This window comes from Telmatherina bonti, assembly GCF_933228915.1.
Source record: "Telmatherina bonti genome assembly, chromosome: 7".
Taxonomy (NCBI): Eukaryota; Metazoa; Chordata; class Actinopteri; order Atheriniformes; family Telmatherinidae; genus Telmatherina; species Telmatherina bonti.
Genome location: NC_136625.1, coordinates 28,302,579 through 28,317,720, shown reverse-complemented (window position 1 = coordinate 28,317,720; position 15,142 = coordinate 28,302,579). Strand labels below are relative to the sequence as shown.

General features: G+C 41.5%; 1 protein-coding gene across 1 annotated transcript in view; it reads left to right on the top strand.

Moving 5' to 3' along the window:
• The first annotated feature begins 4,529 nt into the window (after window positions 1-4,529).
• Window positions 4,530-15,142, top strand: part of pappa2 (pappalysin 2) — a 69,915-nt gene continuing 59,302 nt past the window's right edge. Inside the window, exons 1-4 of the mRNA XM_079243955.1 lie at window positions 4,530-5,789; window positions 9,897-10,129; window positions 11,226-11,453; window positions 11,585-12,183. Coding sequence (XP_079100081.1) covers window positions 4,808-5,789; window positions 9,897-10,129; window positions 11,226-11,453; window positions 11,585-12,183 — 2,042 coding nt within the window. The 5' untranslated portion in view covers window positions 4,530-4,807. The remainder of the gene's footprint in view (window positions 5,790-9,896; window positions 10,130-11,225; window positions 11,454-11,584; window positions 12,184-15,142) is intronic.

Sequence of the window (15,142 nt, the reverse complement as noted above, 5' to 3'; positions counted from 1 at the left end):
TTGTTCTAATCATAAGATAAATATTTTTTCTTTGTTTAGCATTTGAATCAGTTTAAAGATCGTTTTATTGCTTTTACACCAAATACAAGCTGGCAGCTCACGTCCGAAAATTGCAGCCAGTCACTGAGCCAAGAAATACAGCGTTGTGTCTCTCAGGCACCCACCTGCAGCTCTGCAAATAAAACCTAAGGAGCACTAACATATTCAGACTCAGTTTATACAGCATGCTACTTGCTTTTCCATCTTTACCTCCACATGGACAAATAAGGGGGTCCTCCGCATGGATTTTCCCATGTTTTTGTTTATGGAAGAAGTTTATATGTGTCATTACGGAGTGCAGTTGCGGAATCGGGATTTTAGCGAGAGGAAAATTACTGATGTCTGTTAATTTAGCTGAGAAGGACCACCGTGTAAAATGTCATGAGAATCCTTCCCGGAGCTTTTCGTTCGTAAACATGTAGGCCTGTTTTCACTGCTGCTTTTCAGATCTTCTAAAGTAAAAAAAAAAAAGAAAAAAAAAAAAAAAAAAGAAAAAAAAAAAAGATAATTTGAAAGTTTATTAAAAACTTGATATTTTGCAAATAAAGTCCGACACAAACATCAAGTTGACCCCAACATTTATGCACTGTAAATGCTCTCATTCAGCAACTGCCCTGAATCTTTTGAGCCAAACACCTGCAGAGCTGTATATATGCCGGGTTGCATTGGTCCCTACTACCCCCCCCCCCCCCCCCCCCCCATTCCATTTAATGGAAATGGGGGGGGGGGGGGGGGGGGGGGGAAGCTTCGTGATGAAAAGCTTCTCTCTCCCCCAAATTTTTTTCTTTCTTCCTCTCCCCATTTGTCCTGCACGCCAGCCTGAATTTTCTCCTTTTGGGCCCCCCTTTTTTTTTTTTTTTTTTTGCATGAGGGCCCAGGTTGTATGCATGCTTGTGTGTGTGTGTGTGTGTGTGTGTGTGTGTGCATGCATGCATTTGGGAAATGTGTGTGGTAGTGTCAATGGGGTGGAGCAGGAGAGTCTGCAACGTTGGTGTGCTGGATGTTACAGACGGACAGAGAGGTAAGACAGAGAAACAGGGAGGGTGGGCGAGGAAGCTGAGAAGAGATGAAGAGGAACTTGTGTGAGTAGGAAAAGTGTGTGTGTGTGGGAAGAGAGAGAGAGAGAAAGAGAGAGAGGGGAAAACAGAGAATGGGCCTCAGGGTTGTTGAGGTCAAGACGGACAAACTCAGATGAAGGATAATCTGTGGAGGTCCCTTACAGTGGGGGGTGAGGCCCCGGTGGGGCACACCCATTCAGACATTCACTTTCTACCAGACGCTGCACACCCTTCTATCTCTCTCCTTCTTTTTTCTCTCCTGTCTCTTCCCCTTCACCCCCGCCCCCCTCGCTTGGCATTCTCTTCGCTCTTCTACAAATTGTTTTCTTGTTTCTTTTTGAACATTTCTCCCAACACACTTGCAGCTGGATTTCAAAGGCCGCTTGGCCAGCAGAGAAACTGAATGTTTAGCAGGCAGATCCTTCAGTCAGGCAGGCTGCGATTGTGGAATTCCTGCCTCCCACTCTTTAGGAACTGTTTTTTGCCCCTTCGGGGGCCCCTGCCATAACTGCCAGCGGCCTCCTCCTCCATCTTCATCTCCAGCCTCGAACCTGTTTCCAGATTGAGCCTGACGAAAAGCTAACAGGGTCTAGAGGAAAAGCAGGGGCAACATTTGGGAGGATGTGACACAACAGTTGCACACAACAACCCCCCCCCCCCCCCCCCCCCCCCCCCCCCCATCTATTTATCTATTTTAATAATGAGTTGAACACAAAGTGAGGACTCTTTTTGATCATGAAAACAGCGGCGCGCATCAGTGCCACAAATGTTTTGGATGCTTTTAAGTAGACAATAAAAAGGCAAAAGCATTTTTATTTTATTTCATATTTTGCAGGTACAAAAGGTTTTATTGCATTTTCAAGATCAGTATAGATTTTGTTTGCTGTGTCTGGAAACATCATGGTAACTCCACCTGTCTTTCCAGTTAGTGGACCAGAACTGGTTGCCAAAAGCTATTTTCCTATTGGCAAGGCATTTTTTTGTAATGAGTCAAAATATTCATCCGGATGTGATAAGTTGCAAAAAACCCACAGAGGTGGATGGAAAACAATAAATTGGTTTTTAAAGTTCAAACTTCAACAACATTAATATTTACCTAAAAGTACATTTAGTCATATAGTCGACGCAATGAACAGAGATACCCGGGTGTTACTGCTCCAGCTCCCGAGCTGCTGAATGAAAATGAAAAGTGAGTTATATTTGCTGATATATTTGCTGATTTAAACTTCTTTTACTTCAGCAGGCAAGATATAAAGAAAACTTTTTTCTACTGTTTAATTCTGACTGTTTCTATGATAATGACTGATGAGCCACTTAAATTTAAAGGCCCGTTTACCCAAAATCAGCCTCCTCTGATAATGAAGATTGGACAGTCATTTTGAAAGTATGTGTGTATGCTCATATAGATGCACGTGTGTGTGTAGATGCATATAATATGTCGTTTTATTTGCTCGTTAAAGCAGTCAAGCATTTTATTGTGCGACAAACAGAACTAAACATGCATTCAGGGGCATTTTCCCCTTTTGTTTATGCCATTAATAACGAAACATACCTTGTTTTTCCCTCTCACCCGCTCCTTCCTCACCCTGCTTAGCGCCTTTTTCAGCTCTGACTCGGCCCAGGAAAGAGCTCGGCATAAAGCAGGTAGCATATTTTGGAAGAACCCCTTTTCATGTGCAAGACAGATGTTGTGCCTGTTTGTGTTGTGGCACTGTGGAGAGCCAGAGGTGCAGCGAGGGAGATGGATAGATCAAGAAAACAGGCAGGCAAGACAAAAAAAAAAAAGACAAAAAGGTAGAAAGGGAAGGAGGGGCCTTACTCTGACCTTTTCTGTGTGCATTAGAGAGGTGGGAAGTAAGAGTGAAGGGTGGTGGCAAAGGGAAGATCAAACACACTTGTGTGGCTGTGACAGCTGAAAACATCCTTCCATCTTCATCTCAACCACCTCCAAAGCTTTCGTCCACTGCAGATTGACAGCAAAGGCTTCAATTATTACAAGAAAGTGTGACAGTTTAACCATTTCAGATGACAATGGGAGGGAAATTATAACCGAGCGCATGCTACTGTAGAATTTCGAGCTGCATCTGTTGTTTTCCAGATCTGGAAACTGGTGATTGAGCAGGCTATAATAGAAGCCATGGAAAATGAAATCCCAAAGGGGGGGAAAGTACAATGCAGCGCACTTGTTTATATGACATCACTGCATTTTGCTAACCTCTTCTTTCAACAAGACATTTTTACTTTCTTGCACTGCCACCTTGACTCCAGTAAAAAGATCTGGATACTTGTTCCACCACTGGTGATGGATGGATGGGTGGATGGATGAGGTCAGGACAAGAACTGCATAAATAAACTTTACAACCCCTTTCCTGTCTCCACTCTGGATCAGAGGGGTGTACAGACAGCTCAGGACTGGGTCGGAGGGGGGGAGAGAGAAGGGAGAGGAGAGGAGAGAAGAGAAGAGGATTTCCCTTGTAAAATTCAAGTGTAAAGCAAGGGCAGGACGCCCCCCCCCCCTCCCCCTTCCAACTCCCACCTTCCACCAGCACACTTCCCCTACCGGTGATGTAAGGGCGGGCAGGGGCTCCCTGATAAAAACCTTTGGACTCGGGGGAAAGAGAGAGAGGGAGAGATGGAGGGGTGAATGGAGGTGGATATTACTACCACTGCCTGGACCGGTGCAGAGCAGCAGCAGCAGCAGCAGGAGACGCTCACTGAAAACACACGCAGACGCACAACTGAACCCCCCAAAAGAGGAGCTGACGCACAGATGCCGAACTGCCATTTATTGGACAAGATTTTTTTTTTCTTTTTGCCCTCTTTCACAAATTACAGGACAACTTCTGTCAGAGAAGTAGAGTTGGTATTTTAGGGGGGTGAAACTTTACTCTGATCCTCGTTTTGCTTTTGCAGTTTGTTACTCTAAAAAAAAAAAAAAAGACAGGACGAGCTAAACGATGCCACAATGGTCATGTAAAAAGAAACAGACGTTTTGGGGTGACTGAAATCCGTAACAAATGATTTATGAGTCGAACTCCACATTTTCTTCAGTAGCTAATAAATAACTTGTCTGGAACAGGTGACGATGACCTGCTAAAAAATCACCTGACGTCCTACAAGTCTGCTTTCACCTCTCACCTCGAGGAATTACAGAGGTGTTTTATTTTAATCTGATAAAAAACAAAAAGAAGGGAAAAAAAAAGCAAAAGGAGTGCACATGAGAAGGAGGAAGGCAAAGTGCAAGAGGGGAGAGATCCATCGCATCATGTAAAGAAAACACTTAAGGTTCATTTGGCTGATTTTGTTTTCTTTGAATAGTCTAAATGAACATTTATAATATAGACTCTACAGGAAAAAATATCTTAACATGTAAGTAGTCCATCCGAAATTCTTAATGTTTATAGCCTAATACTTCTTTTAGTTTGAACTATTTGAAATGCACTGATAGTTTATTGAACACTCTTGTTTTTTTTTTTTTTATTAAGTAAAGTAGTTTGATTATTATTAAAATCTATATTTGTGTAAATAAATAAATAAAAAAAGTAAAAGCAACTCTTCTAGAGTAACTGAAGAAATGTGGAGGCATAATCTAAGAAACACAGTAAGCATCTGGCTGCTGATTTAAGAGTTCTTTTTCTTTTTTTTTAAACTTTTCTTCTTTTTTTTTCTTTATTCAATACAAAACAAAATACAATTCTTAACCCGGGAAAATGTTGTGGATCAGACTGCTGGCTATCTTCCTCATCCTCATTACAAATACGTGGCTGCTCAGCTCGGTTCGCTCCGACTCTCTCAGCCGCTACAAGCGCTCCATGGCCCGGCGGGCAGACCGGGAGCTCTCCCGGCTAGCAGGTGAACCCTGCACCGTCTCCAGCCTGTGGCGGTCCCGACGGCCGCCTCGCTCCGCTAACCCGGCCCAACACCGCCCTCCAGCGGCCCACTCGAGGACAACCACGAGCCGGAGAGCAGTGTACACAGTGAGAAGCGCTCCAGCGGTGTGTACAGGCGGGTGCGGGTTTGACACCGGGGTGCGACGGGGCGCTCCGGCGGGGAACGACAAGGGAGGCTGGGGTGACACCAGAGATGCGTCAGCGAGAGCAGAAGCTGGATATGCTTCGTTGTTGGGACGCTTTTATGAGAAAAGCCACGGAAAAAACGACAGAGACGCAAAAGATGTCGGTAGAGACATCACCATGCAGTCCGGGACGTTTGTCCCTAAAGACGCCAGGCAGGCTGACCCTGAGGGACACGCGGGAAACCCACGCGACCTTCGAGGCTCCAGGTTCGCCCGCAGCCTCGACGGGAAGCTGCGTTACTGGGAAGAAGACGACTCCGGGTGGGGGAAAGTTTCCCCCCAAAGCTCAGCTGATTCCAGCGGGCGTCAGGCCGTCCACAGGCTCCAGCAGGGTGATGGAGGCGACCAGTCCGTGAGGGTGACCTTAGAGGACCCAGCGGAGGATTACTCCGGGGAGGTGGAGGAGGTGGATGCACCTGTCAGTTTGCCCACAGAAAGTTGGGGAAGCCCTGTGCCAAGAGCACCCCCTTCCTGGATGACTGCCCTCTTCTTCCACGGGCGTCAGGAGCAGCTTAAGGTGAAACTGAGGGAGGAAGTAGAGCTGCCAAGGGCCAGGTTCAGCCTGGAGCTGTTGGTGAAGCCAGAAGGCGGGCAGAGCAACCCAGCGGTCATAGCAGGTGGGTGCAAACTGCTCCTTACTGCATCATAAGCACTGCATGATGATATAACTCAAAACCTTTGCTACTTGGGGGTTATAACTACAATCTGAGTGACTCACATGGACAGATCACTTTCCCATAACACTAACTAAAGATACACATTGATTCTGACAGTTGAGAAATGTTCCAAGAGCATTTTTTTTTTGTCTTAGCAAGCAAAACGTCAAGTTGGGTTTCATGCTTGCAAGTGTGGGAATAATGACAATACCGACGAAATCATATGGTTAATTACTTACTGACAAACATGTAACATGCCATAAGTTATCAAATGTGTGCAGTTTTGCGTCTTAGCTCTGAGGACTTGCTCAGTTTCATGGTATTGATTTATCTGGATTTGAAATGTCATCACTGGAGAGTGATGACATTTCAAATGATATATCAAATTTAAGACAGATGCACTTTCAGGAAAAGTTAGACCAATAAATCAGCCAGGCTGATACCCTGGCTTACATTACTCGATCGTAGATATATTGGTATTACTCTATTAGGCAAATGTTGGACAGTGATTGCATTAAAGAAATGCCCAGCTGGGTTTGAGGTAATATAGAAAACCTTTCAACGTTGGCCATAACATCTCTGGATATGCTGTTAAGATGACAGCTTAAGCACTGGGATATGCACTTTTTGGACCCTGCAGAGACATTACAATGCAGCTATATAAATTAATACCTCCCCTGCACACACTGAAATGATTGCTTATGTACTGTAAGAGGAGGAGAAGAGTAACATTGATCTTGTGTTCTGATTGAGGATCTCTTTGCCAAAGTGTGTCATTACAGGAAACCAATTAGAAAGCTGTGGATACATTTGGAGATTGGAGATGTGGCGCTGTGGAGATTTTTTTTGGTCAATTTTAAAGAATTAAAGTGCAACCGTATGACCTCATAGAAGCTGTAAATGGGTTTCACCTCTTTTGCCAACAATAATAATGATGATTATAAATGGTTAATTGCACCTGGCTTCATCATGTTGCTTACAATCTTGTAATGAAAATTAATGGTGGTTGATGGTGAAATTTTTAATTGGCAGTAGTTTTGATCATAGCAAATGATCAATCGGTACACAGTTAACTATTCCTTGGTGGTTAAAGATGCTTTATATGAAAGATGTTGGTGATGAGCTTTGTTTTACAGGATATTAGCAACTGATTTGCGAAACACTTAATGTTATTTTGGTAATTCTACACCATGTGGAAGCATGTAGTTACCTAGCTGGGAAAAGTTTTGGTCATCCCTTCCCCTCACTGTGTGGTGGCTGAGAAATTTCATTGAGTCAGAGCAGCAGCTGCACCATATTTGCAGGATCTTTGCATGACGACAAAACATCGCAATTTTTTTCTACCATCAAAACTGCTGCATTTGAAAAGCTGCACTCTTGACAGAACAACACATACATCAAACAAATTGAAGAGGATAAAAGCGCTAGGGTGCAGCACCACAGCTGTCCAGATAGTGAGGCAGACCACAAACTGTTACGTCTGCTCACATTTACTCTGATCAAAGATCCGACTGCGTTTTTTTTCCCCTCATTGCTTCCTTATGTGAGGGCGGCATTTTGTGGCATGGGCTCTTTTCTTTGTAGTGTCCTCAAGGAATTTGACAAATACAGTGAAAAACAAAGTCCTATTGTTCCTGCTAGACATGACGCTGACATCAGTTGGACTTGTAATGGTCACTGATGGTCCATTTTGTTTCACTTGATTGCTAAGTGACCATGTGCAGAACGCTGCAAACACCACAGTGTAATAATGACATTTATATACTTTATTAATGTTCCAGTGTGGAGCATTTAGGATGGTTTTGAAAGAGTATGGAAGTATTAAATTTGCATTTTCAAAAGCATTCAATGACATGAAATTAAAGAAATATTTATATCCAGAGATGCAGCAGGGTACTTTCTTACCAAATAATGTGGTTTTCAAAGCAATTCTACGCTTGTTGGTTGGTTCCATTTTGTAATTTGTTACCATTCAATGTCACAGCACAACATACACTAGAAATATATACTGTATGTTAGGGATGGTCGATATTGGCTCTTTTGCCAATATGCCGATTTTGTCCCACTCTGAATTTCCGATAGCAATATCAACTGATACCAAAATGTCTGGAGTGAATTGTGCCTAACAAACAAACATTTTTGGAAAGCTATGGATGAGGTCATTTTGAGTTAGAGGAGACTTAGCTGAAAAATGTAATCTATATGTGCATGTTGTGTGATTAAAAAAATAAAAACCGATACCAATAATTGCTGATATTGCATTTTAATGTCGATATTGGCAGATAATCAGACGTCTTAAATATATATCTGGACAGCTTTTACAGATATATAACTCAATATTAATTTTAAAAATAAAGTGAAATATTAAAAGTCAAAATATAAATGAAAGGTCAATAAGTTCAAAATACTAAAACAGTAGGATTAAAGAAACAAGTATATGTATTTTTCTAAAAAAAAGCAGTGCTTTGAAATATCAGGGATTTAAGGGAAAAAAAAAAAAGAGAAATGTTTTACGTTTTGTCTTAAAGTGACACTTTTGAACTTTGACAGATTTTCACACTTTGATACCCCCTAACAGGCTCATTTAAAAACCCACTTACATCCTGTTTCTTCTCTAAATAAGAAATATCACTGTACTATCAACCCTATAGTTTTCATCGCTAACAATTCAAAAGCATAAAATCAAATTACTGTTTTAGTCTGAAAACATTTTCTAAAATTTTTTTTTGCCTCTTTTAATCAGTGTGGTAAGAATAATGGTGGTCTGTATATTTACATTACATCTCATTATAGACATTCTACTTTCCCATTGCAGTTTCTCAAATGTTGCTTTAGAAGAAACTCTGTTAGCACAGGTCTGATACAAAACACTAATGACCGAGCAAGTAAAGAGCAGAGCGACAAAGCTTAAATCAAGCTGGAGAACAGAGCAGAGTGTTTAGCAGCTGAAGAAGCAAGGATTTCCCTGCAGAGTAGGAGCAGATTTTCTCCAGACACGATGCCAAGCTGCAAAATGTGTAAATAGCCAATGGTTTGCTAACATGTTCCCCAGTGCTGCGTGGCCAGCGTCCAAAATAAATACAGCTTTAAAACATCAGCATCTAATTTGATTCAGTACAATAATCATGTTAATGTGTGGTAGTGCAAATGTCTGACAAAATTAAAACCACATTTACCATAAACTTTGTTGTTTTGCATTGCAAACAAAATGCTCTCATCTGGTGTTGCACGAACCACTAAAAACAACACGCTCTTCCTCTTTTACACCATTAAACAATGCATCCACAGCATAACATACACTGTACAGAATTTCATTGGATTTTCCCAAGAAATGACCTACACGTCTAGTCATGCAGTGTTAAAAGCGACACTTTGTCTTCAGTGCTTTATGTGACTTTTTGGGCGTTCATTTGTTTGTCTAATTTGTTTGTGTGATTACATTTAGCTGTACAGTAGAAGTCATAGGAGTATGTTCAGAATTATTTAACTTAACTTATCTTTAGCTACCTAACTGTTTTTTTTTAACTGAATTAAAACTTCAAACATGAAACAGGAACACCTCTATGAGGATATTTTGCAACAGTTTTCTTCTTTATACACATGCATATTTAAGTATATATTCATGGATGCACACATTCATCGCTGAGGAGGGTGAAGGGGTTCCCTGACCCTTTTCTGTCCCAGTGTTTGACATCTGGGGAGCAGATGTGGGTTTGTGTGTGTCTGTTGCAACGGCAGATGGAAACATCAGGGCTTTGCCTTGGCTTAGTTAAATACCTCCGTCCTTCTTCCCCTTTCTGTTCTCTCCTTCTTTCTCTGGCTCTGTCTTTTCTCTCTGTATCTGTCTGTATCTGCTTCTATGCACCTTCTCCTCTCTCAGTCCTTAAGTGCAGGGAATCCACAAGGAAAGATTGATTATTTGTTTAGTTATTTATTCATTTTCCTGTGGGACACAGCCAGTTGCTTTCACATGACTTAACTTTTTCCACAAAGTGTCTTCAATAAAAAAAAACCCAAAAAAACCAAAACAATAACAGTGCTTTATATTTCCATTGCTCTTTTCTCTAGGTGTGTTTGACAACTGTACCCATTCGCTAAGTGAGAAGGGCTGGTCAGTGGGCATTCTCACTGTGGAGCAAGCAGGCACCAAAGATGCACGCTTCTACTTCATGCTTCGTACAGACCGAGCTGTGACATCCACCACGGTCTATAGCCACCACCGGTACCGAGCAAATGTCTGGACTCACCTAATGGCCACGTACAACGGCCACAAAATGACCCTGTATGTTGATGGAGCGAAGGTGTGTGGTTTTCATGCATGGTTGAAATTTAATACAACACAAATGATACTTTGACAGAAACAGAAACGTCTTCGTCTTCTTAGATTTTCTAATATTTTACTAATACTCCTCTGTTAATGTGATCAAGAATAAACTTAAGTTCTAAGCTAACCAATGCCAAAAATCCCGTCAAACCAAATCTTAGCGGCGAATGTGATCACACGTTTAGCTTACATCAGATTGCTTACAAATCCCAGAAAAGTACTAGTTTTTACTTATTGATTAAAATAATCTAATTCACGTTTTTGGGATGTACAAAAGTGTTTGAACCCTTTGGGACGTTTGGCAAGTAACCTAAGATGAAGTCTCTTTCATGAAGACGATGATAATTCTTTGTGAACGAGCACCTTGTTTTATTAAAGGGAGGCATCTCAATGTCCTCTTAAAAATCTGTCTTTGAAAGTCATAAATGTTTTGTAGTAGGATGAGGTTAAAACATTTAGCCACATCACAGCCTGAGAACTACATTCCATTTGTGAAACATGGTGGTGGTGGTATCATGCTACACATATGTGTTATTGACTATTTCCCAGATAAATAAACAAGTATAGACTGTTATTCTTAAACAGGTTGTCTTTATCTGCTTACGATTTACTGAGGTAGTTGGGGCATCTGATTAGGACGTCTCTTGGATAAGCCCTTTACTAAAGGCTTTTGGACAATCTAATTGGGAGCTGTGGGCAGATATAGAACAGACCGGATGGATTACATGTCTTCTCTGGCCTGGGGACTCCTGGGATCCATCTGGAGACTGTTGGTGTAGCCAGGGATGTCTGGCCCTGTGGTGTGACCTGATCTCAGGGCTGCAGGGTAAAACAGATAGATGGATGGGCTTGTGATGTGAAATATGATGATGTTTTAGGTCAGTAGTTCACAAAGTGATCTCATTCTGACATTTCTGTCTAGAGAAGTCGAAATTTTTGCTATTTCATGATATAGTGTAAAATAGTTTTCCTTAAAAAATAATAAAACTGTTTATTTGGATTTTTAATATAATAAAATGAAAGTAAGTTTGAACCTCTCTTTGGTTGTTGTTTTCTGTCTTTATTTGTCTCAGGTGGCAGAAAGTAGTCTCCAGTCTGGGGATCTCTACAGTCCCTTCATGAAAACCTGCAGAACACTGTTCCTTGGAAGTAAACAATCCGATCAAGGACAAAGTTTCAGAGGCCACATTGGAGGGGTGGTCTTGTGGGACTATGCACGCTCCCATGATGACCTACTGAAACGACCACTTCAAGTAGACACAAGCAAACCAGTTCTGGCCATGTGGGCGGATTTCACTAATGTAAATGTCTATCTAATGAAGTTAATGGCTTTTGCAGTTATTATGTCCAGTAGATTCTATATTAATGGTAATTTGGAATACTTAATTAAAATAATGTGAATGTTTACTGAAATATTACATCTGTATTTAAGGTGGAACGACTGTGGACTCCATATAAAGTTGGCCTCCACCCGACTGTCATTACCACTCCTGTACCTGATCAAGAACTTGTCTCCTCATTCCTGCCACCACCTTGTGGCCTGACACCATGTGACAACACAGACATCATCCTTGGCTACAACAGCAACTGGCAGCTCCGTACCCCCAAGCGAGTTCGCTACCAGATTGTCAACCTTGCCAATGATGATGGTGGAAATCCCACAGTGACCTCATCCCAGATCCAGCTCCAACATCGGGCTCTGAACGAGGCTTTCCGGCCATACAACATCACCCTGGATCTCAGTGTCTACACTGTAAAAAATTCCAGCCTTCGACAGAGGTTCATCCTCAGCAACTGTCGCATTGGTAAGATCGGGAACCGCCAATGTGACCCTGAGTGTGACCACCCGAGGACAGGCCACGATGGTGGAGATTGCCTCAGGCTGGGGTCGTGCTATAACTGGAAGAGACAGGATGGGGTTTGTAACATGGAGTGCAACAGCATACACTACGACTATGATGATGGAGATTGCTGTGATCCAGAAGTCACAGATGTTCTGAAGACCTGCTTTGATCCTGAATCTTCTGACAGGTGAGGCCGATGGAAGACACTGGTCTGTCCATCTGCAGCTTGCATATGAAATTAAATAGTGGCAACCTCTTTCAGCCAGGTTATGCAGCGAACAGCTCAACAAGCTACATGGGCAAGTTGTACTCTCACTTTCTCCTGCGGTTAAAAAGGCAGCTCTGTGAAGTGGGGATGGTGGGTTGTGAGGCCAAAGTATACACTTATTTATACTAAACAACTTGAGCAGCAGATCACTGGCTTCCAATTGGCCTGACAGAGAAGCTCACACAGAGTTCCAAATGGCATGCATGAAGCCTTGCCGTGAGGTCGTCGGCACAGTTTCTTACACACATTAATCCAAGTCCGCAATGCAAATTCTAACCACAAGCGTCACACCACAAACCTGGGAAACAAAACATGAGAATGAAAGGTTTTAAAAATGGCAGCTTTGGAATTTGGTGTTTGGTGATGACTGAAGTTGACACCTTCACACAAGAACGACAAATGTAACGATGAATTCCACATATAAAAAGCTGTTTGCCTTGACCAAATGATGTCCTGGCTGTTTATTTTCTTTCTGGTGATATCAGTAGTTTTGACTTTGAGGAGGACCTTACAGGTTGAACTCTTATACAGCAGAGAGTTGATTTTCCCTACATAAAACAAAATGTGATCTTGTGAAGGACACTTAATCTTCAATGGCTTCAATGGTCGACAATGAAGACAAGTTTAACTGGATAGCCATCAAAAACCAACAGATGGAGAATGGCGAATGCTGGTGCACCGTGCCTCTCCCAGGTGTGAATTTCTGCAGCTGTGCAAATGTGAAATAGGCTGTAACTGGAAAAGAACATAATGCTTGCTTTACTTCTCCTGAAAGACACAGGTTAAAGCTAGGCAGAACTCACACGTGTGTGGTCTTGTTGCTTTACCATATTTCAGGAAGTCCTTCAGGTGCGCCATTAGTAAATGCTAAATTATGTTGTCCTGTCATGAGCTAGGTGGGATAGAAATGTGGAAATGGAGAAGAGGAAGTGCAGTTGGTAGATGGTAGTCAGACATTCTCTGTCTGAGTTTGAGCTCTCTACCTTGCTGAGAGAGGACAGATACCAATGACAAACGCTGGACAGATGAGAGTGCTGAACTTGGCTGTTTCGCAGAAACATGCTGTTAATCAGAGCTCTTTCTTGGCCTCTGTTATATAAAATATTATTTGATTCATTATAGGTTTAATTTGATAGCTTTTGCAAATGGTATTCCAAAGAAAAGAAAAAATACCCCCCCATACTTACCTTTGGGTAATGACTTTAGTGTGATGTGACTGAGAATAGGAGAGACCAGTGTGAGGTGCTCATTTACATTTGGAAAATATGTCAATAAATCATCACCATGGTTTTAAGCTAACTTTTTGTAGCATTATGTTGCAAGTTAGACATTTAGAAATCTGGTTTCTGCTGGTATGATACTGAAAGCAAAAGTCAGAAGTCAATGTGTGTGTGAACTTAAATGCTGTAATGAAACTCAGACAGTGAATCTTGCCAGAGTTCCTGTCTATAAGCTCCTGACCTTCCACTAAAAACAACATGAACGGCTAATATGTGGGAGGCTAGTGTGTCGTAAAAAACTGGGCCCAGCGGGCTAACAGTAGTGTAGGTCTTTTTGAAAGGTTTTGACCCCCAGCTTGTTGGAAACACTTGTGTGTGTGTGTGTGTATGCGCAAGTGCTTCAACATGTCAACATGCATGTGTGCATCTGTGTTCCTGGATCACGACTCAAACTTTCTCAGGCAGAGGGAGAATTAACGTGAAGATGACATTTCGCTGGTGTTTGTGGAGCACTGAAGCATTTTTATGTTTTGGATCTGGGTTTTTGATATCCCCCCCTCCGCCCACCCTCTCCTGAGCCCCTGGTCGGCTATTCTGATTGTGGGACTGTATAGGCAAATAACTGCTGCTGGCCAATACAAGGCCAGAGGTTTTTCAAAGCCAGCAGCTGTCACGACACACGCTTGTTGCCATGAACCAGTTCTGCAGTGATAGCCAGGTACGCCGCAGCTTCTGGCAAAACAATAAAGAAAAGACAGGAGGGAAGCAAATGGAAGCAAGAGTAAGGAGAGAGGGATAGGGTGGTGGGGGACATCGTGTCCGTTTATGCTCATTACATGTCCAGGATATTCTAGCATTTCTTTGGGCAGTCAAACCTGAACATTGCACATGAGTGCAAAGGCAACTCCCCTGAAAGAATTGTCTTCATGAAACATTCATGGAAAATTGAATTAATGTTCAGTTATTCTCTTGGTTTATTTACCATGAAATGCTGCATTGTTCCCAACAAGGATAATATGGGGTCTTTTTTACACACACACACACACACACATGTATATATATATATATATATATATATATATATATATATATATATATATATATATATATATATGTATATATATATATATGTATATATATATGTATATATATATATGTATATATATATATATATATATATATATATATATATATATATATATATATATATATATATATATATATATATATATATATATATATTACCCTTTATTTATTCTTAAACTTTAAACAAAAACAAAATATCTCTGCTCCTTTATTTTGGTGAAAATAACTCAGCTTTATATTATATTTTGTTCTACTTACCTAAAGTAGGGTTGCTTAGGCAACAGATTCAGGAAGGAATCCCAGGCATCCTTCTCCCCAGCAACTGTCTCCAGATTCTCCTGGATGATCTGAGGCGTTCCTAGGCCAGAGGGGACATATAACTCTTCCTTTTCACTTGTTTATTGCTGCCAAAGACACACTCTGTCTTTGGCATTTAGGTCACATGTCAGAGTGGTGAACCAAATCCACCAAAAACCACATATCCTACTTATTTATAGAATTCTGACAGTTTTCCAACATTACATTCAGATAGTGGCTGCAAGATGACCCATTTGATATATCATGACATTAAT